General features: G+C 50.2%; 1 protein-coding gene across 2 annotated transcripts in view; it reads right to left on the reverse strand.

The window, feature by feature from the left end:
- Nucleotides 1-24,173, reverse strand: part of SCN5A (sodium voltage-gated channel alpha subunit 5) — a 104,261-nt gene that overhangs the window by 35,409 nt on the left and 44,679 nt on the right. Inside the window, exons 13-19 of one of the 2 annotated variants that reach the window (XM_047770337.1) lie at nt 22,060-22,192; nt 20,882-21,120; nt 12,424-12,597; nt 10,770-11,126; nt 5,350-5,787; nt 3,701-3,859; nt 642-762 (exon numbers count right to left, since the gene is read on the reverse strand). In XM_047770337.1, coding sequence (XP_047626293.1) covers nt 642-762; nt 3,701-3,859; nt 5,350-5,787; nt 10,770-11,126; nt 12,424-12,597; nt 20,882-21,120; nt 22,060-22,192 — 1,621 coding nt within the window. Of the gene's footprint in view, nt 1-641; nt 763-3,700; nt 3,863-5,349; nt 5,788-10,769; nt 11,127-12,423; nt 12,598-20,881; nt 21,121-22,059; nt 22,193-24,173 lie in introns of both variants that reach the window. The other variant, XM_047770345.1, reaches the window with a different exon arrangement.

The following is a 24,173-nucleotide window of genomic DNA, read 5'->3' on the forward strand; positions in this document are numbered from 1 at the left end:
AAAGGAGATGAAGGGCCTGGCAGATCTGGGCATGGGCAAGGCTAGGGTTGGGATGGGCTCTAGCTTGTCCTGTGCTTATCTAGGAGATGCTCCCCTCGGAAGAATGATCCAGAATGCCCTGAGATGCTCTGTCTCTGGACTTTCTTGATGTTTGCAGTGTCTGAGCCTTGGGAAGGGCAAACTCCTTACTGATAGCCCCAAATGATGTGCCACGTGGAGAGCAAACTCTCATTTTATCCCCAGCTGCCCTCCACATACACCATAAAAACTCCAGATGCCAATCACCAGCACAGCCACATGCCACATCCACCTCAAGTATTTTCAGAGGGCCTACCACATGCCAGGCACTGTGTTAGGGCCTGAGGGGACAGGGAGAACTCGACCCAGTCCCTGCTGCCATGGGGGCACACGGTCATGCTACCGCCCCAGAGCTGCCCAGCCTAGCACATTATGGGCACCCTGCCATGACTCATGTCAGGGGCAGGTGGAGGGGCCCCCAGGGGTCTCAAGAAATGGGAAGGGATGGCAGACATCCAGGTCAGAGTAGGGTACAACATAGCCTTGTGCCCCTCAGGAGGTGTGTGTCCTCCTGCCGCTTTGTGCAGGGCTGAGGCGAGGCCCTCGGCCCCCCAGGGCAGTACCTTCAGTGAAGCAGTCTTCTGGATCCTTGACATCCTCTCCGAGGTCAGGAATCTGCTCCAGGAGGTCCGCAGTGTTGGTCATGTCTGCTGTGCTCCCTTCAGAGTAGCTGTCCTCGTGTGTCTGTGGGCAGGACCATGGGGCAGGGTGTGCAGGGCATGAGTGTGGGCTGAGGAGCAGCCTCTAGCCTTGGGACCCAGAGTCTGGGGGAGGCTGGAGCTCTGGGAGTGGAGGTGCCCAGACCACCCTCCAATGTGTACCTGGGGAATCTGAGCCTGGGTGGATGGGAACCTGCCGTAAAGGCTGGACCTTAGGGCTCCTGGGTCTGTGATTCTGGTCTGCTGGGGTCTGGGTCTGGGGTGTGGGAGTGGAGGAAGGGTCCTAGGAAAACCCTGGGAATGGGGAAGGCACCCAGGTGGAAGTAAAACAGACACAGAGTGCAACACGGACACACACGGGGACACAGACACATAGTAGGAGCTCGGTGCACGCAGAGGAAACAGGCAAGCCACACCCAGCACGGAGTCAGAACCAGAATCACAGGCACACACAGGCACGAGGTCAGACATGCAGAGAACAGGGCAGCAACCCAGGCTTCATTTCTTGCTCAATTCATCTGGGGTCTGATGAGAAGTGCAGAGCATGGAGCAGGAGCAAGAAGGTGCAGGAACTTGCCCCGTCTTGCCTTGTTCAGCCACCCTAATCTTACATAACGTGATTATAGAGATGTGTGCAGGTGCCCTTATGGTGTGTCATGTGTGGACACCAGCATATAGAGGGGGCTATAGTTCTTCCCTGTTCCCCTTGCTGGGCCAGTGCATGCATCTCCAGCTGCCATGAGTACTATTTAGCTGGCCCTTTCTCCAGAAAAGTGTCTTAAGTCATGGACTTGCCATCCCCAGAAATGGCTTGGTGGCTACAACCCAAGGCAGGTGGCTGACACCTAGGGACCAACTGATATGGAGAAGATCAAGCTGAGGCTGGAATCCAGCCAGCACGGCATTCAGAGCTGCTTCTTTTGCCTCATCCTGCTTCTCTCACTTCCTTCTGGGTCTCTTCTGGGAGCATTTCTTCAATGAATCATATTCACAGGAAGCTGGACCCTGGCTCTGCTTCTAGGAACTCACCTTAATGACAAGTATGGTGGGGAAGCGGGTTCTGTGAAGGAAAGGAAGCCTTCACTTGCTTCAGATCACGTCTACGCACCCTAGCTCAGTTGGCCAGCCTCATGCCACTCAGGATCCGTCCCACCTGGGGTGAGTTGGTTTGAGTTCTCGGGCAGCCTCTGCTCTCAAAGCTCTTCTTTTCTCTTCCTTCCATGATTCACTCCTCCGCTGTCTCAAAGTCCTCTTTAACCTTGAGGTCTGCCATAAGGAAGGGTTGGATCCCTGTGACAAGGTAGAGCACGCTCCTGGGCACAGGGTGGTTCCCCAGGGCTTTGAAGGTCACGTCCTTTGCCCAACTTTGCTGCGTGGTATTGAGCTGGAAAGGGCACAGCCAGAGATCTCCACGTGGCTTTTCTTTTTGGACACAAGCTGCCTAAAGTGTGTTGGGCTGTCACACAGGAGGACAAGTTGTCAGGATCCCACTGCAGATGAGATGAGGGGGTCCTTCTTCCAGGAAAGCCCCAGGCTACCTCGCGCTCCCTTTTCTAGGTCCCATCATGGGCTGATTCAAAGAGGTGATGATGTTACAAAATGCGTTCAAAAGTCAACATTCTGGTACAGGAACCCTTTTGGTCTGTGACCTTCCACCCCTCCTGTGTCTCTTGTTCCCACAGGCCTTGGTGTGTCAGACCCTCCAGGGGGAGAAGCATGACCTGAACAATCAGGACAATGCCTCTACCAGGCCCTCGTACTCCAAACTGGCCATGATTGTAAAGCCTCCCGCGGGCCTGTCCCATGACAGGAACAAAGCAAAGGAGAAATGTTCTGCTGAACCATGTCACAGCTACTAGACAGAGGGCCAAGGTCGGGCTGCAGGACAAGGGACCCTGAGTGCTGCTCTGAACACGTGACCTCCACGTTTCCCAGCACTTGGCAGATGGCGGTGGGGCACGGGTGGGGGTGTAGTCAGCAGTGCCATAGTCCAGTTAGCTCAGGGGCTGCAAACGCAAAAGCTTCCAGGGCCAGGCAGGTGATGAAATGAAGGCAGGCAGGTGGGATCTGGCAAACCTGAACCTTCCCTCCAGAGTCAAGAAGGCTATCCCCACTTGTCTCCAGCAGGGTGGTTTTTCTTCCTCTCTCTCTCTCTCTATATATATATATATATATATATATTTTTTTTTTTGTCTTTTTTAGGGCTGTACCTGTGGCATATGGAAGTTCCCAGGCTAGGGGTCAAACTGGAGCTGCAGCCACAGCAACATGGAATCCAAGCTACGTCTGTGACCTACGCCACAGCTCACAGCAACGCCAGATCCCTAACCCACTGAGGGAGACCAGGGATTGAACCTGTGTCCTCAAAGATACTAGTCAGATTCATTTCTGCTGAGCCACAACGGGTACTCCTTCTTCCAATTTTTTTTTCAAAAGACAGAAATCCAGATTTTTTTTTTTTTTACATAAAAGCTTCTGGGTTTTAAGTGTTGGTAGCAAATTTAAAATTAAAACCCCTTTTGTGTCCAGAACAAACCCCCCCAGCAGGCCTCATGTTTGAGCCTCTGCCTCTGTCCAGGTGAGAAGCAGCTGATGGCTCAGGCTCATGCCAAGAACTTGTTCTCAGAGTTTCCCCCACAGTCCCCTGGGACCGGCTGATTCACAGGACAAACATTTGCCAACAGCACCAAAGCACAGGAACCGAGTGAGGAGGGGGTGAACACGCAGAGGCCTGGGGTTAGTCCTGCCTCATGGTCCTAGGCAGGCTGCTTCCAGATTTTCCCCATGGCCTAGGGCTCCACGCCATCCCTCCCCTGTTAAGACAGGGCTGCCCATGCTCCCTTCTGCAGATGGGTTTCCCACACTGGCTGTGACAGTAAATGCAGGCCTGTGCCCAGTGCCTCTCATGGCTCCAGCCCCCATAGCAGTGCCCCACTGGCTTTAGGGACAAAGGTGTGCATTACCTCACTGAACCCTGGGGCCGAGGCCTCTGCTCTCCGCTGCTGCCGCAAGTCTGCCCGAGTTGCACTGGCCTCGGCCCCGGAGGAGGTGGTCTCTGATACCTGGCTCCAGGCCCTGGGCTCTGCGAGGGCCTCTGGGCCACCGGACACAGGCTGGGATTCCTGCTGAAGAGACCCCCAGCCCGTGAGCTACCCAGCCAGAGTGTTTCCAGGACCCTGGCTCTGCTTCAGGCTCTGCCTGTCCAGCTGGGGCACTGCCTCACTGCACTGATGACCCCTTGCCTCAGGGGTCCTGAGGCTGAGGGAGGCTCTTGGTAGGTCCAGGTAGCTTTAGGTAGGTCTAAAGCCAGTCAAGCCCCGGGCCTGCCCAGCACAAACCTCCCCCTCCTCCCACTCTCTGCAGGGCGCACCAGGGCAGTGATGCTCAGCTCCCAGGATGCTGGCAGCTCCACTTAGGAAAGACGTGCTGACTTTGCCCAGGAGTTCCCAGGGCACCCCAGCTTACTTGCTTGTGTGCGCGTGTGCGAGCATGTATACGTACACACACACAAACACACACACACACACACACACACACACACACACACACACACACACCCCAGGGAGCCAGGACCAACAGGCTCAAGAGAAGGAAAGGTGGAGGAAAAGGAGGGGCAACCGGAATTCCACTCCTGTGCTGGGAGCACTCTGGAGCTAATTGGAAGCCGTGGTCCTAGCGATGCCAATGCTCCCCTCCCCCAGCCGACACTGTGGCTGTCCCCCATCCTGGCTAAAAGGGCAGAAACTGGCCTCTGGGACCACAGGGAGGCAGGAGGATGTGGAGCCAAGCCTGGAGCCTCAGATCAAATTCCATGCAGGGGAGCAGCTGCTCTTCTCAGCCAGACCCACCCAGGGCAGGTCCCGAGGAAGAGGCCAGGAGGGGTCCAATGAAACAGAGAACTGGTCCCCACCGTCTGCCCTAAGACCTAGGGAGAAGCCATCTGAGCCTGGCTTAGGCCATGAGAAAATCGAGGGAGCCAGGGTTGGGGTGGGGGTGGGGGGCACCATCCCTTTTGTCCAGACTCTAGTCCTACGTGTTAAAAATAACAGGTTGGGAGATAAGATAGTGCTGTCTCTGACACTTGCCATCTTAGGGATGCTTATTTTTAAATCTCAGAATTAGCGCCGAGCCTGGGAGGAGGGGAAGGGGCAGAGGGGAGGTCAGGAGGCCACACTCTTCCCTCACCAAGACATTCTACCCTCTTAGTCCTGGAGGGGACAAGGTCAGGGTGGGGTCTAGGGCCAGGGGTGCTGGCTCTGTCCTAGATGCACGAGGATCTCCTAGCAAGTCTCTCCCTTGCTGTGCCTCAGTTTCCCTCTCTGTACAGTCAGGTGCCTGTGACCAGCCAGGAGATGACTGACAAACAGCAGGCCCTCCCCAGATGCCCTCCTGGGCTGGGCTGGGCTGGGGAGAGAGTGTTGAGAGCCAGTTTCTGCATGTCTCCACGAGGCTGGTTCTTGGCGGATGGCCCGTCTTCGCCCTCCAGACCACCCTTGCTGGGGTAGCTGCTCTGAGACTGGGGTCCATGGACGACAGAGCCCTGGACCCTGGACAGTAGCAGATGCTGCACCTATGCAGGGTCGTGGGGGGTGGGTAGGGGATGAGGGCTCACCTGCTTGCTGGATTCTTCCTCTGTGCTCAGGCTGTTCTCATCTTCCTCTGGGTCATCTGTGTCAGACTCGGCCACGGCAATGGGCACACACACGGGCTCTGGATCCCCGGGTGTGCCCTGGCCTGGCCGTTGGCCTTCCTCAAACCGTGTCTCCTTGCGGGCCGGTGGTGCCTTCTCTGCTTCTGGGGGTGGTGGAGGGCTGGAGGTGGCGATGCAGCTGGGCAGCTGGCCCTGGGTGGCGAGGGCCGTGGGCTTCTGAGGCCGCCGCTGCAGAAGCCCACAGCAGAAGTCCCAGGTGGTCCGCTTGATGAAGCGCAGGCCCCGTTGGATGCGGGCCAGGGCCAGCTGGAGGTTGTTCATCTCCCCGTCCTCGTCGGGGGCCGTGAGGTTGTCTGCACTGAAGGAGCTGAGCAGCAAAGCCAAGAAGAGGTTCAGGACCTGTGGAGACAACGTCATGCCCTGGGGGCTCAGCCTCGGGGCCACGATGGGGAAACCTTGGGACCGCCAGAGGCAAGTGGCTTGAGCCTCAAATCCTGGGCCCTCAGCTTAACCTACTTTACTCTTGAATACAGAGTCTGGCTATAGAAGGCAGATTGTCACCCTGAGGTAGCAGACAGGCCCCAGGCTGAGCAGCTGCAGCTGGTCTCCTGCTGACGCTTGGAGATGGGTTACCTGTGGGAGCACTGGGCCCTGACAGGGTGCATTCTTGTGGATTTCCCTGCCTGACACATGTGCAGACAGGGGGACTTGCCTGATACATGTGCCCTCAGTCTAGGGCAAGGACAAAGCAGCCAAATGGAATCCATCTTGGCTGAGAGATGCTCACTCACTATACCAGGACCAATTATGGAGATGACCAGCCAGAAAAAAATAACTTGGTAAACTGACCTCACATAAGCAAGCTAAGCTGCCCCTACTGCGTGCAGCTCACTCGCCCTGGGCTCTTCTACACGTACTTTGCTTTTTCCACACATATTCTGTTTCTTCCACATGTTCCTTGCTTTCCCACACCTATTTTGTTTCTTCCATAGGTACTTTGTTTCTTTCACATGTATTTTGTTTTTTTCCACATGTACTTGGCTTTTTTTTTTTCTATCTTTTTGCCATTCTTTGGGCTGCTTCCGTGGCATATGGAGGTTCCCAGGCTAGGGGTCCAACTGGAGCTGTAGCCCCTGGCCTACAACAGAGCCACAGCAACGCAGGATCCGAGCCGCGTCTGCAACCCACACCACAGCTCACGGCAATGCCGGATCCTTAACCCACTGAGAAAGGATAGGGACCAAACCCGCAAACACATGGTTCTTAGCCGAATTCATTAACCACTGAGCCACGACAGGAACACGACAGGAACTCCTGTATTTGGCTTCTAATAAACACTTTTTATCTTTTTCACAATCTTGGTTTCTTTGTTACATTCTTTCTTCAAAGAAGACAGGAACTGAGGTCCCTCTTGCAGCTTTTCACTGCCAGAATCAATCCCTCCTCCCAAGGGCTCAGAGACAGTCTGAACTGAGGGTGTTTAGGCTCAGGTTTCTTGGGTGTTGGGCCAGGTTCAATGGGAGGACCATGGGATCATCTCAAGTCAATGCCTGCGCAGGTAGGTCCTTGCTGCCTTGGGAGTAATAGTTGGGGGTGGGGGTGGGCAGTGGGGTCAGGGTGAGCACAGCAGTGTTCCCTGGGAGACAGGAGCTGATCTGGGATCACTGGACAAGATCGAATCCCACTGGGAAGCAATCCAGGGCATCCATTCACTCATGTGCTTGGGGCTTCCTGGAAAGGGGCTCCGGCATCTGTTGGTGAAGGAGGAGCAGTGACATGCCTCTGAGTTCCCCACCGAAGCCTCTCACCACTCTTACATCTTGGGATCCTGCTGTGGAGGATATTCCACCTGTGTCTCCAGATCCAACTGTGCCTTCCAGGTGAAGGACATGGGTGACTGAGCAGAGCAGAGGGCAATGGCAGGGAAAGAGGCCACGTGGCGGCCCTCAGGCACCTGAGACTAATACAGGGTGAAGGTACTGAGACAGGCAGTGAGGGGTGCGTGGATGGGTGCTGTGCATAGGACTAGACAACTGGAGTGGAGGGACGTGGGGCTGGTGTCTGGGGTCAGCCTTGGCTCTAAGGCCTATGTGCTACAGGGAGTCAGGGAAGGGGCTGAGTCTTCATAGGTGCCAGAAGACACCGCCTTTACTTAAGTTAATTATTAGGGGATATGGACTTGAGACCCCTAAGGGGGGGTTTGCAAAATCCCTCTGTTTTTGAATGGTTCTGGATTACTGTTTGTTGTTAAGCCATCCTGCAAGGAGGAAGTTTTAGCCCCACAAAAAAGGGAAATTTTGGAGTTCCCATTGTGGCTCAGCAGTAATGAACCTGACTAGTGTCCATGAGGATGTAGGTTCGATCCCTGGCCTCGCTCAGTGGGTTAAGTATTTGGTGTTGCTGTGAGCTGCAATGTGGGTTGCAGACATGGCTTGGATCCTGCATTGCAGTGGCTATGGCGCAGGCCAGCAGCTGCAGCTCCAATTCCTCAACCCCTAGCCTGGGAACTTCCATATGCCACAGGTGTGTCCCTTAAAAGCAAAAAAAAAAAAAAAAAAAAAAAAAAAAAAGAGAGAGAGAGAGAGAGAGAGAGAGAGAGAGAGAGAGAGAGAGAGAACTTTTGCCCAGTGACAAGGGACTGGGCTTTGGTCCATATCCATCTCAGGGAGGGTAACTGAAGATGGCGGCGAGCTCTTTCCACACAGGTATCAGTTTGGCTCGCAAGCATCACGAGGCCAGTGGGCCAGAGACACAGGCTGCCCATCTTGGGCTGTGTCACCCCCCGTAGCCACTCCCAGAAGGGAGTCCAGCTGAATGGGGGCCTCTACGGCAGGGTGGTGTGTGAAGGTGGACACCCAATCTGAAGCCCTGCTCTGGCTTCTTACAAGCCCCTGAGATGTTCCTGTCAGCAAGCTGGGAATGAGAATTCTGGCAAAAGCAGTGGGCAAGGTTGATGTGCCAGGCCTCAGAAACCTGCCCTTGGTTTAAAAAGTAACACTCATTCCTGCGGACAGTATGGAAAGGTTAAGAAGTGGGCTCTCCTGCTCTATCTCGACAGAGAGATGATCACATTTGACACCTGGCAGCCTTTTTGATGTCGTCACTGGGGGGTGAGGCATGTGATGTGATTCAGAGCCGTTGTCTGCACTGACCCCTGGCCCAGCCCCTGGCCTCTGTCCACACTGGCCTGGGCCAGGCCTGCCTCTGCCGGGATCCCCCACCGCAGCCCTCCCTCACGCCTGGCCTCACATCCCCTGACCTCCAGGCATCCGGGCAGGGCTGGGGGCTGGGCAGGGGGCGCCGGGGCAGCCTTGTCACCCACAGAGGATGCTAGGGCCTTCCCTGCTGCCGGCTTCAGAAGTCTGACTGCTTCCAGTGCTTTCCTCGTCAGTCATGCTGCAGCTCCCCAGCCCCTGCCTGATCATCACTTCCCATTTCAATGGCAATCTTGCTTCCACCCACGCCCGTCAGCGGCCCGGTTCCTGGGGCGGCCAGGGAGGGGGCTGCGTGGGCTGCGTGAGCTTCCCTCCTCCAGCAGCCTCTAATCTTCTCATCCCCAGGCAGATCCGCTCGGAAATCGCAGGCTGTGTGTGCGTGAGGGCAGCTCAGCCTGGCCCTGGGCTGCGAGCTTCGTATACTCGCATCCTCCTTGGAACACAGAGTCTGGCAGCCCTGGGGCTGGGCCAGGGGCTGAGAGAAGGTCACCCTGCTTCCTCTCAGAGCTTCACCTGTGGGACCCAAGGGAGACCGACCCCAACCTGGCCAAGGCACTGGGGAGGAGAAAGCAGGCAGGTCTGGAGAAGGGCTCTGGAATCTGCAGCTCACAGTACTCACAATGCCCAAAACCCCTCTCTGAGCTGTGGTGAACCCATCATGCGCAATGGAACCAGACCATGCAGGTGTGATGCTGGGGAGTCCCCAGGAAGGTGGATGCATGTCCACAGTGGACACTGACTTCTCCCTGAACCACTGACCCCCCTCAGCCTTGACTCTTCCAAAGGCCCCCTTCTATGGCATTTAGATTTTGATCTCTGTCTTAATTCCAGAATTCTCTACATTAAAGACACACTTGCCTTGGGACGGACAGGGGGTCATGGGAGCAAAGCCTGGACCCCTCAGGCCCCACCCATACCTAGATCATTGCCTGCCTGCACCTGTGCTTGGCTCATCTTGCATCTTCCCTCCCCAACATCATCTATCAGATGAGTGCCAAACTCCTTCCACCAGGAAGCCTTCTTTGATTTCCCCAGATGGAGGGGATCAGCACCCATGGGCTCCCCCTTAATGGCTCTGATCAGTCAGATCAGCTTTAGAGTTATCTCAGGCCTTTTAAACATTCCACCTCCTTACTCTCAAGTTGGTGAGCAATATTAGGGTCATATTTGCCTCTGTATGCCCAACAGCACCTGGCACAACATTCTGCATGCAATGAGGACTTAGCAAGTGTTTTTTAAGCTGAGAACCAGATGATAAATCATTGACAGTGAATAACTAACAAAATAATGAGTAGATGAGTAAATAGTTAATGGATATAAAATAAATATAACAAATAGGTAAAAAAGTGGGAAAATGAATGAATGAGCAAATAAAGAACGATGAGGATGAATGGATGGCTCATTGAGTGACTGAGTAGACAGCTGGATGGATAAATGAGTAGATGGATGGGACTGGTGAATGAGTGAATGGATGCGTGGGTTGATGGATGGATGCAGGAGTGGATGAAGGAGTGTAGGGATAGATGGGTGATGGATTTGTCTGTGAATGAATGGATGGGTGGATAGACAAATGGATGAATGGGTATGTGTGCATGAGTGTGTGTGTGTTTATGTGTGAGAATGAGTGGGGATTGATGGATGGATGGTTGATGAATAAATGAATAATCAATGTATGGGTAAGTGAATAAGTAGAGAATGATGGCTGGCTGGCTGGCTGGGTGAGTGGATACATGGATAGAAATACTAGTAACTGAGGAGACAGGTCGATTGATGGAGAGGTGGACAGATGAATGGGTAAGTTGGTGGGTGGGTTACTGATGAGTGGGTGGATGGCTGGAGAGGTAGATCTATGAATGAGAGATAGAATAATGAATGGGTAAATGAATAGATGGATTGATGGTAAGTACATGGATGGATGGGTAAGTAGGTGCATAGATGGGTGGGTGAATGAATGAGTAAATACATGGAAGGATAGGTAAATGAGGAGATGGATGGTTGAGAGATTGATGGGAGGATGGATGGCTCAATAGATGGGTGAGGGAGGGGAGTGGATGAATGGAAGGAAGGTAAGTGAAAGAACAGATGAATGACTGAGGGGGTGGGCAGCTGGGCAGATGAATGGATGCGCAGGTGAGTGAGGGTGTCTTAGTCCACTGGCCCACTTACCACAAGGTTGCCGATGACCATAACAAGCAAGAAGACCAGCAGACACAGTGACTGTCCAGACACCTCCATGCAGTCCCACATGGTCTCGATCCACTCGCCACAGAGGATGCGGAAGATGATGAGAAAGGCATGGAAGAAGTCCATCATGTGCCAGCGGGGCAAGAGGCCTGAGTCGCTGATGCGGTGCCTCAGCTCTGAGTAGTTCTTGCCAAAGAGTTGCATGCCCACCACAGCGAAGATGAACACGATGATGGCCAGCACCAGTGTCAGGTTGCCCAGCGCCCCAACTGAGTTTCCAATGATCTTGATGAGTGTGTTCAGGGTGGGCCAGGATTTGGCAAGCTTGAAGACCCGAAGCTGGGAAGGGAGGGGGCCTTGTGATGGGCTCTGACTCCCGCTGCCCATGGACACCCTCCCCTCCCTTTCCCCTTCCCTGAAAACCCAGGGTGCCCTTGGAGGTCACCAATGCCTGTTTCTCCCCATTTTGCCAAGAGAACACACTCCTGTTTCTCTCCATAGCCTGAGTGCAGTTTCTTTGGACTCTGTTCTGAGAGTCAGGGCAACAGCTCCAGAATCTTCTCCTGAACCAAGGCCTTCTCTTTGTCCTGACACAAGCCTCCTACCCATCTTGGTCTCACATCAGGCACCACCAGTAGATTCCCCCATCATGGAATATCCAGACCTTCCTCACCAGGTATCCTCCCAGACCAGCAAAAAACATCCCTGGCTGGCCCAGTTGCTTCCATTTTTCTCCCCTCACAGAGAAAGGGAGCCAGTGCTTAGCATTTATTGAACACCTATTGTGCCAGGCCTCACGCTTAGGATGAATGAACTAATTTGGAACTCCCAATAACCACATGAGAGTGGCACTTTTAGTACCTCATTTGACAGATGAAGAAACCAACGCCTAGAGGTGGAGTAACTGTCTATGTACCTAGGCTCTTGGCAGTGAGTTGAGATTAGAACCCACAGGCTGTGCTTTCTTTCTTGCTACCACCACCATCCTGCCCTCCTAGCCTCAAGTGAAGCCACCTATTACAGGAAGCCTTCCCTGACCTACCTCCGGCCCCATGTCTGAACCTCTCAGACATTCTGAACTCCAAGCATGGGCCATAGACCTTAGCTTTGACATCATCTGAGACCTAATGAATTGGCACCTGCAGTTTAGCAAGATCCCCAGGCAATCTGAATGTGCATTAAAGTTTCAAAAATACAGATTCCCAAACCAGCAGGTAGAGATCCAGGTGAGCTGTCAGCAGACTTGGCTGCACCTGTTACTTGCCATGTGGCCTTGGGAAATTGTTTCACCTCTCCAGGTCTGTCTCTTCCTATGCAGAATGGGGACGTGGCGACACTAGCTCCTCCCCTGGGATCCTGTGAGGACTAAAGGGGTCATGGGGAACCCTAAAGGGCTTTGCAAATCATCAGGATGAATGGCCACCCCAACTGTCCCCCCCATGGGGAGGGAGAGCTTCTTCTGTCTTGCCTACCTCTGTGCCCCCCACATCACTAGTGCTGGGGTAACTAGCAAATAGCTGTTGAGTGAAGGCTTGAAAGATCAGCATAGGGGTAGCTGAGTGGTGACCTCAGAGGTGGCGTGCCTGGGTGTCCTGGGTCCCCACCCACCTGCCCCCTGCTGGGCCCAGCCACGTACCAGGCGGAAGGAACGAAGCACTGACAGGTTGCCCATGCGGGACAGGCCGAGCTCCATGAGGCTGAGGATGACGATGATGCTGTCGAAGATGTTCCAGCCCTGCTGGAAGTAGTAGTAGGGGTCCAGGGCGATGATCTTGAAAGTCATCTCGGCCGTGAAGATCCCTGTGAAGACCTGGAAAGGAATGGGAATCAGGGCTCCCCCACATTTAGGCTGGAAAGAGCCTCTGGTGGCAGGAGGTCCCTGCCTTCTGAGGCTTCTTGCTCCAGCAGCACCCCTCTCCTGGGCTGCTGGCTCTGACTGCATCCAGTGGGTGCTGGCTCAGCCATGGCCCAGTCCCTTGGGGACACCTCTGGCTCTAGCCAGCTCTGCTGCTCTACAGGCATGACCTTGCAGCCTGGGCCTCAGAAATAACTAGGCCCACTGCAGGGACCCACAGCTCTGGGAGGCACCTGGGATCAGGGGAGGCTGGGGTGAACCTTAACATGACCCAGCTCCAGACCCCTTCCAGCCTATGTTGTCACAGGAAGTGTCCACTGCTCCACACATGCCAAGCACATGCATTCCCACAAACACTCATGCTTTCATGGCTCAGGGCCTTTGCCCGTGCTACTTCCACTGCCATGTGCTGACTCTTCTTGGTATTAACAACCAGCCACCATTTCTCAAGGGCTTAACTATGTGCCAGAAGCTGGGCTGGAATGATTTGCATATGTTGTTCCTTTTAATCTGCCCAACAACCCAATGCAAGAAGAATCATTAAGCCCATTTTACAGGTAACGAAATTGAGGCGATGAGGGGTTAAGTAACAAATATGCCTGGGGTCACGAAGCTCATGAATGTGAGAACCAGGAGGTGAACTCAGTGCCATCCTTAAAGACTTAGAGCAACCACTACCCCTTCTGGAAAAGTTTCTGAGGTAGGCAGAAGCTGGGCTTCACCTGGCTGGCTCACTGACTCATGAGTTGTGAGCAACCCAGTCTCGGCCAGCGGAGACCCAGGATTAAGGAGCCCATCGTGTGGTGGGCCAGGCAGCCATGACTATAGCTGATGGCTCTGAGTTTTGCCAACTGCTATGGTGGGAGCATGGCTCTGGGAGGAAGGGTATCCTGTGAAGGAGTGGCTGGCAGGAAGCTGGTCCCTGTGTACCAGGCCTTCCTGGGGCTGGAGGTCACCCTGAGAGTGGTGAGGTGGCACTGAGGTTTCCTGCAGAGGCGGCCTGAGGTCAGAGGGCCAGGCTACCCCAGGGACAGTGACAGGGCTGCAGTAGCAATGGAGGTCAGAGGCAGGGATGGCTGAGGCACCTCCCTCAGCACTCAGGAGTGGGGTTTGCCCTGTCCTTGGCACCTGTCCTGAGGGGACTCAGTGGTAAAAGGAGAGGAGAGGCATCTGCATGTTGGTCACCCCAGCATCAGCCCCTTTCCCCTCTGCTCAGACAAGGCCCTGTGGCAATGGGCTGGGAGCAGGGATTGCTGCTGGCCCAGGGTGTGGGGAGCGCCAGGATGGCAGGTAGGTGGGCACCTCTGCACTGCCATCCAGGGCACCACCCATCAGTCTAGCCCTTGTGACTTCACTGGTCCCTTTAGTATTTGTGCCCGGAGGGAACTGTTCTTCCACCAGCTGGGGTCCTAGGGAAGGGGGACCCCCCGAAATCCTCCAGCCTCAGCTCAAATTCCTAAGCTGCCCTGACATGTGAAGACGGATCCTTGGGTTCTGCCCCTTTGCCTGGCTCCCATAGCTCTTCCATCCCTCTGACCAACTCGTCTTCCAGCCATGCTTGCCTCCTCAAGGCCTTTGCACTTGTGGCTTCCTTTCCCTGGGTCTTCCCCTCCCCCAATTCACAGGACTCACTACCTCCTAGTCTCTGCTGAAAAGTCACCAAATCAACTAAATGAAGCTTCACAACACTTAACACATGGCCCTGCCTATCAGACTCCTTATCCCTCTTTCTTGCTTTAGTTTTTGTTCCTTCACATACCACCGCCGCCCCCCCACACACTATACACACAGCTGCGCATTTGTCCAGTTGCCTCCATCCAAAGGCAGCTTCTAAGAGTTAGAGCTAAAGGATGTAAAGTGGATGCTGCCTAGGAGAGGGCAGTTATTGTTCTCACCAGCCTCATTTATTATGACTGCTGGGAGCTCCAGGCCCAGGCAGAGGCTCCAGATACACACAGCTCTGCCTGTTTTATAGGCTCACTGAGATCTGGCAGGAAGGTTGTGAGTGTGGGGACCCACCTCCCCTGACTCCTGGCAGGTGGTCTAATGAACCATCAGTGCTAATGGTGGCTTTCCAGGAAGTGGAAGGGCTTTTGAAGAACCCCAGACTCCCCTGACCTTGGCTTATGTCTTTAATGGGGTCATCCTGCACATACTGTAAATATGCTTTTGAAACATAATACCTTGTAAGATCCTTCCAGGACAATTAAACATCATCTAAAGCATTATTTTCTTTTTCTTTTTCTTTTTAAAATAGTTGTGGGATATTCTACTGTACAGATGTGCCATAAGTAGTTTAACCACTTCCTTGTGATGGGCATTCTTTTTAATACTGTATGTATTAACATTGCCATAAGACCCTTTCATATATATACATATTTTAAAATAACTTGCCCAATTCTTTCCTTAGGATAAATTTCTGGAAATGGAATTGCAGAGTCAACAAGGCTTTTTTTAGAGATTCTGATACATAACAGCTCAATGATCCTCAGAAATAGGTTTTAAACAATTCCATGAGCCACATGGGATAATGATTTCCTTCACGGAGAGGCTATTACTGGGTAGTCCAGTCCCACTGACTTTTCCAAAACAGCAGGACACAGGCCATCTTTCATTGTTGTCCCGTTGGACATTTCTTTGATTTCTGTATTTCTCTTTTTGTGAAATTGCCTGTTCTTATCCTTCGCTTCTTTTCTATTAGGCTGTTTGCCCTTTCTTGGTGCTACTTATAAATGTACTTTATTATAAATTAAGGGTATTATCCTTTTGTCTACTGTATGTATTGCAATTTTCCTGGTTTGTCATTTACCTTTGTCATTGGGTTTTTAAATCACAATTTTTTTTTTGTCTTTCTTCTTTTTAAGGCCGCACCTGCAGCATATGGAGGTTCCCAGGCTAGGGGTCTAATTGGAGTTATAGCTGCCAGCCTACTCCAGAGCCACAGCAACACAGGATTCGAGCCATGTCTTTGACCTACTACACAGCTCATGGCAATGCTGGATCCTTAACCCACTGAGCGAGGCCAGGGATTGAACCCACAACCTCGGATTCATTTCCGCTGTGCCACAATGGGAACTCCAAATTACAAAATATTTTAAGCATATAAAAATATAGAATAATATAGTAAATACCTTTGTACTCACTACCAAACTCTACCAAACATTAACATTTTGCCACATTTGCTTCAAATCTTGTTTTACTTTTCCTTACAAAGTAATAGCAGAGACTTAAGTAGGTTTACCATATGCCAGGTTCTGTACCAGTGCTTTACATATAGTGAATCAGGTCATCTTCACAATAACCCCATGTGATATTATTGTTGTTATCCCCATTTTACATAAAAGGGACCTGAGACACAGAGAAATTAAGCCACTGGCCCCTATAATGGAGCCCAGTGTGAACCTAAGTGGTTGGCTTCTACAGCAAAGACTTCACCACCCTGTGCAGCACAGGTAAGACCCACAGAACTAGATTCACCCCAAGGTAATCACCATCCTGAATTTGATGTTCATCATTCCCATGCACATTTCGACAGTTTTGATGTATAGCATTTTTGCAACGTTTTAAGGTTTATACAAGTGGGCCATGTCATATGTGTTCTTTTTTGCAGGTTCCCTTAAACAACATGTTTATGAGACTTACCCATATTGAAATAATATATGTACTCCTTCTAATTGTGCACAGTATTTCATTGTAAGAATACACCATAATTTATCCATTTTTATTATTATTATTTTTTTGTATTTTTTAGGGCTACGCCCATGGCACATGGGGGTTCCCAGGCTAGGGGTCGAATTGGAGCTGTAGCTGCCAGCCTATGCCACAGCAGTGTGGGATCCGAGCCGTGTCTGTGGCCTGCACCATAGCTCACAGCAACGCTGGATCCTTAACCCACTGAGTGAGGACTGAACCTGCATCCTCAGGGATGCTAGTCAGATTCACTTCTGCTGAGCCATGATGGGAACTCTAATTTATCCATTTTTAAGTGGGTGGACAGACATTTATGTTGATTCCCATTTTCCCTGTGACTAACAAAGCAGCCAAGAGCTTTATTACACATGTCTCCTTGTATAGACATGTGAGATTTCTTAGGAATATATTTATCTGAAATGGTTAAGTTATAGATTCTGCATCGCTGTGATTTATCAGATACTGTACAACTCTTCCCTGAAATGGAACCCACATTCTTAAGAAGTGTGAGTTCCTACTGTTTCATATGGTTGTCAATACACAGTTTATTTTTGCTTCTCTTATGGGTGAGAAATAGTATCTCAATGTTGATTTAATTTGCATTCCTCTGTGTTTCTTTTCATTTGTTTATAACCATCTGAATTTCCTCTTCTGTGATTTGCCTGTCATTTCCTCCATCCACTGCTGTGGTTGTGTTTTTGGCATTGGGTTGTCCCTCTTCTCTGTACTGATGTGTAAGCATTTAATAGATATTGCATGTCTTTCCAGTTAAATACTTTCCATAGTGTCAATTTCTAGTTTGCGGTGGTGATTTTGCTGTGTTTACTGCATCCTTTATAAATAATATAAAAATAAAAATATAGGCGTTCCTATCGTGGCGCGGTGGTTAATGAATCCGACTAGGAACCATGAGGTTGTGGGTTCGGTCCCTGCCCTTGCTCAGTGGGTTAACGATCCAGCGTTGCTGTGAGCTGTGGTGTAGGTTGCAGACGCGGCTCGGATCCAGCGTTGCTGTGGCTCTGGCGTAGGCCAGTGGCTACAGCTCTGATTCGACCCCTAGCCTGGGAACCTCCATATGCCGCGGGAGTGGCCCAAAGCCAAAAATATATATATATATATATATATAAATTTACCTATGTTATAAACTTAACATAGCTAAATTTAGCAACCTTTTTTCTTTCATGGTGTGAATTTTTGTATTGTTGGAGAAAGCCTTCCCAACCACCCCCCACCAATTTTAAATATGTTCCCCCATATTTTATTCTAAAAGCTTAAAAGTTTTGTTTTTAATGAATTTAGGTATTGAATCCAATTTCCTTGAAACTAATTAGTGAGTATTGTGTGGGGTTGGGATCTATAAATTTATTTTTGCCTGTAAAGATAAACATTCTTCCCAGCACTATTTATTGAATAGTCTGTCCTTTTCCACTGATTCATAATGCCACCTCCGTTATTTATCAAGTCTCCAAATATTAATTTCCTATCTCTGACTTCTTAATTTGGTAGTAAGGACCATTTTTCTATATTTGCACCGATACTATAATGTTTTAATTACTATAGCTTATATTATGTCTTACACATGGTAGGGGAAGAGCCCCACTTTATTCTTTAATTCGTCTTGACAGACTTTACTTTTCCATTTGAATTTTAGGATTCCCTTATCAAGTCCCATGAAAAACAACTTGTTAGGATTTTGATCGGAATTATATTAAACATCTAAGTTAATTTGGTTAAGAACTGATATTTCTATAATACTCAGACTTTCATCCATGAATGTGACATTTTGTTCCTGTAATTTAACTCTTCTTTTACATTTTTCAAGGGCTTTATAATTTTTTCATGTCAAATTTACAATCTCCTGTTACATTTATTCCTCACAGTTTGTATTGCTATTGTAAGTATTAACTTTTAGAACTACTCTCTCCAAATGAATACCGATGGTAACTAGGAGCAGACTCAACTTTAGTATATTGAGCCCGTACCTACCAACATTGATGAACTTTCTTACTAGTTCTTGGATTATTATTTTCTTAGATTATTGCTCTAGAGAATAACATAATTTGGAAAATAATGTTAGATCTGTTTTCCTTCCTTCTTCTTTCTTCTCTTACCATGCTGACAAGGACCGCCAGTGTAATTGGGGCTGGAAGCAGATGGGAAAGCTAGAGCTGCAGACAGCAGTGTAAGGCACTGGATAAGAGCATGGGCTCTAGAGACAAATGGCTTGGACTTGAATCTTGGGTCTACCACTTCCTGGCTGTGTGACACTGGTTAAGTTATTTCACCACTCTGTGCCTCTGTTACCTTAGTAGTAAAATAGGGGTAGTAATAACAGCATCTCCCTTACTGGTTGTTATAAAAAAAAAAATAAGGTGTTCAACAAGTATTATCTGTGATTACCAGGTCAGGGTCACTTTGTGTTAATTTTTTAGGCACAGGTTCCAGGATATAAATTTGAACTCCAAATCTATATAAAGCCAAATTCATAGTCACAGGCTTCTGGAGGTTACCTCCCCCCACCAGTCCTGGCTGAGAAGGACAACCTTCTTTCTTTATGTCCCAGGTTCAGTGCATAAATTTTTTCTAGTTCACCATTTTATTGAACGTAGGGTCATATTCTTACGGAGCTACCTGCACTGTTTCAAAGACAGGTCTTGCCTCTGCCTGTTCATTGAAATCCAAGCCCCCAAGTTTACCTAAATCAGCACTCGCCCCACCCCCAGGGCAACCACAGAACGATGTTGCATGTTTACTGCTATGGTTTTTAAGTCCCTCTTTGTTTTTGGCACTCCGGAACTTTTGTTACTTTCTTGTGAGCTTTGCTATGCGTGTTAAAGAATGGTTGCTATATTTTTAAGTGTTTCTTATTTTTCTTGTCCACAATATTGCTAGGCACAGACATTGCATTTGGCTTTTACCTTTGTTTATATGATGGGCTAAACGTTAGTTAAATCTAACAATCTTCTTGATGGGATTTGTCTTCAGCGATATGTTTAGAAAGGCTTTTTCCATTCCAATGTTATTTACTCATGCTTATTTTTGAGGTTTTGTTTCTTTAAACTTAATATTTAAACTATCTAGATTAGATTAACTGCAAGACAATCAAAACCTTACTTACTAGCAATAAAACTATCCAAATAGAACAAAATATTGCTGTAATCCAACTACACGACCTATTGCTATAACTGAACCACAAGTTTAACACAACTGCAATTCAATCACCACTAAATGGGCCAAAGAAGCCACCACTGCTTTTCATCACCTTGACTTGCTGCTCAGTTTAACCCAATGGTCACCGTCCATTAAAACTGCATTCAACCGAAACCCTATGTAACTGTCATGTGAAGACCACCCAACACAAGGCAGGTACAATTGTGCCACGAGACTCCTGCAGATTGAGATCTAGCTTTCCGTCTGTTTGTATACAGGAGAAGGAAAGAAAAGCAGAATCATAGCAAAAAGGACACACACTTGTGAAAAAAATTTGAGAAGACCCTGTGCAGAACTATTCAGAGTTCTGGATGTGGAAAGTAATACGGCGAGAAAACCTTCACACTCCACAGTGCAGGAGACCTGTCTGCCTGTGGGGGCTGCCTGTGCAGCCCAAGACAGGGCTGGGTGTGCAGGAGAAGAGAGCTTGGACCAAATGTCCCCCTCCCCACCCAACCCCGGCGATGATTCCAGGAGCTCCTTCCAGAGGCCAGGGGGCTCTTTGCAGCCTTGCCGTAGGGGCTTCTGCAGAAGGGCTGTCCCTGTGTTTACTCAGACAGAGCCAATAGAACCTTGCCCTTCAGAGTCTGGGGACAATAGCTACATGCTCAACTCTGCCACCACTACGTCACTCCTTCAGCCTCAGTTATCCTCTTCAGAGCAAAGAGGTAGGACTTGATTTGGTCTCAAGAAAAAAAAAAATCAGAATTAGAACCCAGACATTTTGACTTCCAAGGACAGTCTCTTGAGTAACAACAAAGATAATAACCATAACTTGTTTCTTCTGAGTGCTTATTGTTTATCAAACTCTGAGCCAAGCACATTACACACATTATCTTATTCAACCCTCATTAGTTTCCAGTGAGGCTGACATTGTCATACTAATTTTACATTTATTAAATTCAACCAATATGTACTGTGCCAGTTACTAAGTAATTTGCTTGAGGTCACATAGTAAGACCTGAGTCAGAATTGAAATCTGGCTCTGCCTGATTTGTTCATTCCATCCATCCATCCATGCCGTAAGAGAACTGCATCTTTTTGTATACACTCTCTTCCTCCTTTACTAACTGCCACATCTCATGTCCCCACACACATTTCAGGCTCACCCACAATTCATTTTTGTTTTCTAGGCTTTGGGCATCTTCATCCCCAACCTCTCACTCCCAACTACATCTCCCAGCTCCCGAGACTCCTTTCTCCGAGATGTCTTCCACAATGACTCCTACCTTCAGAAGATTCTGAATCCCTCCCCACTTACCACTAAGGCTGTGCCAGCGGGCCAAGAGCCTGTCACACCAGGACGCCCATTTGAGAGTCAGCTGCCAGCGGCCCTTACCAGGTTTCCAACCTGCAGCATCTCCTCGAATTCAGTTGTCATGTTGTAATGCTCTAGTGCCATGAAGAGCGTGTTAAGCACGATGCACATGGTGATGGTGAGGTCGGCGAATGGGTCCATAACCATGAACTTCACTTTCTGCTTGATGGACATCCACAATGGGCAGCACTCCCAGATCAGGTAGCGCTGGGCAAAGCGGTTCCAGCATGGTGGACACTTGCGGTGAGACTCCTCCAACTCTAGCAGTGGGGTGGGGGGACAGGCAGAGAGAGCCAGTGAGCTGGTATGTTTTTTGTTGTCTGACTCTTCCATAGCTCTTGGTGTTCCAGAATAGATGTATGACTTACAGGAGCTGACAGGGCTGCTACATACCAGGGAGACAGGAAGAGGGGCAAGGAAAGCTAAGGGAAAGAGTGTCCCATGTCCTGGCTCCTTACTCTGGGGATATGGGAGAAGATGACCACAGGGACAGAAAACCAGGATAGACATGGGCAAAACTGGAACAAGACAGATTAGGACAGATGTGGGCTCTCTTGAGACAACACTCTGAGCTAGAGGAGGGGACACTCAGGGAGGAGAGGCTGAGACAGCATCTTAGACAGGCAAGTTCAGAAATACAGAAACCCAGGCCCCAACTAGTAGGAACAGATGTGGCTATCTGGGACAGGTCAGGGCAGATGCAGGGGTGAGGGGTGCCTGGGACAGGAGGCAACAAATTGGAGGCGGGGGTGCCAAGTTCAGAATGGATCAGACATGGGGCTGCCTAAAGTAGCACTGGCTCAGACAGATGTAGGATGCTTAGAATAGCCTGGGGCAAATTTGGCAAGGGCTGGGGGATAGGCTAGAACAGGCATGCTTGAGACAGGATGGTCCCAGCATACATGAGGATGCTTGTGGAGAACAGGATGAGACCAGCCAGCACCTGGGACAGGTCAGGAAAGCTGTGGGGATGTTTGGAAGAAACAGAGACATGGCTCCTGAGGACATCCAGGACAAAACAAGTGGGAACAGATACAAAGACACCGAGGTCAGGCAACAGAGACTGAACAGTCAGGGACAGCTTGGGGGTGTCCGAGGTGGGCCAAGTAGCCAGGGCAAGGCTGGCTCAGGCCGGGGGTAACTGGGAGGGTGCTCAGACCAGAAGCAGGGAGTGTTTGGATGACACCGGGGGTGCTGACCTTCCAGTACGCTGGTGAGGACACTGACTGCGCTGAGGGCTCGCTGTCGCTCTCCTGGCTCCTCGAAGCCATCCACACATGGAGCCTGGGGAGTCAGCGTCTGCGGCCTGCCTGGCTCCTCCGATGGTGTGGTCTGGGTGTAACCAGGAGATACGCATCAGCTTGGGGACGGGCTTCCGCCTGGACCTGGGGCAGCTGCTCAGATTCAGGTTGGGGATGTGACAGGGGGTCAGGATGGGGGTCTTGATGGGACTCCAGGGCTAGGCTTCTCTGCTCCAACTCCCTTGCAGTTAACAGCTACCTCCACCCCTCCTGTCAATCATTATCTCCTTCGTTCTCTTTTTTCTTCACCATCTCTCATCAGTGGTGATTCCTGAGTGTGGACAGGAAACTACATGCACCAAGTTCTTTTAACCAGATGCTGTCTTATACATTAATACATGCAAAAATGACCTGGGAGTCTTAATTGACCCCAAGCTCCCTAGAGTCAAGAGCATAAAGAAGCTGAAAAAAAATCTACCAGGCTATATGGTGACATTAACAGAAGCAAAAAGCACAATGCTTACACATAGCTGGTGGGAGCTTTTGGGGAGGCAGTTTGGCTGTATCTACCAAGAAAATTTTAAATTGGCTCTGCAACTCTGTCTAATCTAACTTCACAAATAATTACATACATACACCAAAAATATGTATGTGGTGATGTTCATCGCAGCATTGTTCCTAATACCATAAAAATGAAACAACTGATCCATAGGCAGAATATTAAAATCAATTATGGATACAATGTGACTCTGACACAGACAGTAAGGAGACCCAGACCAAGGATGAGGCATGGGTGTTCCCATGGGTGCACCTTCAAGACAAGCAGTTTGATGAAAAAGCAAGAGAAAATCTGGAAGATACACACTGAGGTGATAAAGTATCTCTGTCTGGGGTATGGGACTGTGCTGGAGGGCCAGGCCTTTGCTTCTGCACTTTTGGATTTGTTTTCAACCTGGTGTACCATTTTTGTAAGCAAAAGAACTACGTCTGTGGGTGTTCCCATTGTGACTCAGTGGTAATGAACCTGACTAGTATCCATGAGGATGAGGGTTTGATCCTTGGCTCTGCTCAGACGGTTAAGGATCTGGCATTACTGTGGGTTGTGGCATAGGTTGCAGATGCAGCTCAGATCCTGCGTTGCTGTGGCTGCGGTGTAGGTTGGCAGCTATAGCTCTGATTTGGCCCCTAGTCTGGGGATATCCATGTGCCACCTGTGAGGCCCTAAACCACAAGAAAAAAAAAAAGAACTAGGTCTGCCAACAGAGTTGGGGCATTCCCTGATAAAGGGGGTGGCCGGAGACACTCCCTAGGTCTACTTGGAACCCCCCACAGAACCAAGGGGGACCTGCAGAGGCTTCACATCAGTATGGCCGTGTGTAAGCACAGTCCCCGAGTTCACACTGGGGCTGATGAAAGCACTGGGCTGTTCTGCGTGCAAGAGCGAGGCTCTGTAAGCTCTGTAGGTCAGAGGGAAGCTGGGCCTAGGCAACCCTGGGTGGCATGCCCAGGGCCCAGGGTGGGTACCAAACCAATTGAGGCTCATGTTAAGGTCAGCCTTTGCGACTGACCAGGAATGCTGCCTAGGGAGGTAATGAGCTCCCAGTCATGGAAGTATTCAAGCAGAGGCGCCTGAGAGGGCTGAGGAAGCTGATGGAACAGTAGTACCCTAGGGCCAATGCAACCACAAATCGGCCAGCGGAACTCACAACCATGTCTTCAATTCTCCCAACGTCTCTCCTTTACCATCTGTGACAATTTGGGTTATCATCCAGCAAATATTTACTCTTTCCTCTCCCACTGTGAGTAAAGCAAAATTCCCTGTCCCACTGATGACACACTTGCTTTGGCCAAGTGTCACTAGGGACCCAGTGGAAGCAGAGAAGGCATCCCCAGAGGCCAGTAGCCTGCTAATCTCTTTAACTTTTCAACATCTCCATCTTGGTTGGCTAATTCTTTTAACTTCGCAAATAACCCCCTTGGCCTGCTAATCCCTTTAAGGTTACAAATGGGCCTCACAGAAGTGAGAAGGGGTGAAGTCAGAGTTCCTGGTAATGAAGTGTTTGAACTCAGAT

Source organism: Phacochoerus africanus, chromosome 1 (genome assembly GCF_016906955.1).
Source record: "Phacochoerus africanus isolate WHEZ1 chromosome 1, ROS_Pafr_v1, whole genome shotgun sequence".
Lineage (NCBI taxonomy): Eukaryota > Metazoa > Chordata > Mammalia > Artiodactyla > Suidae > Phacochoerus > Phacochoerus africanus.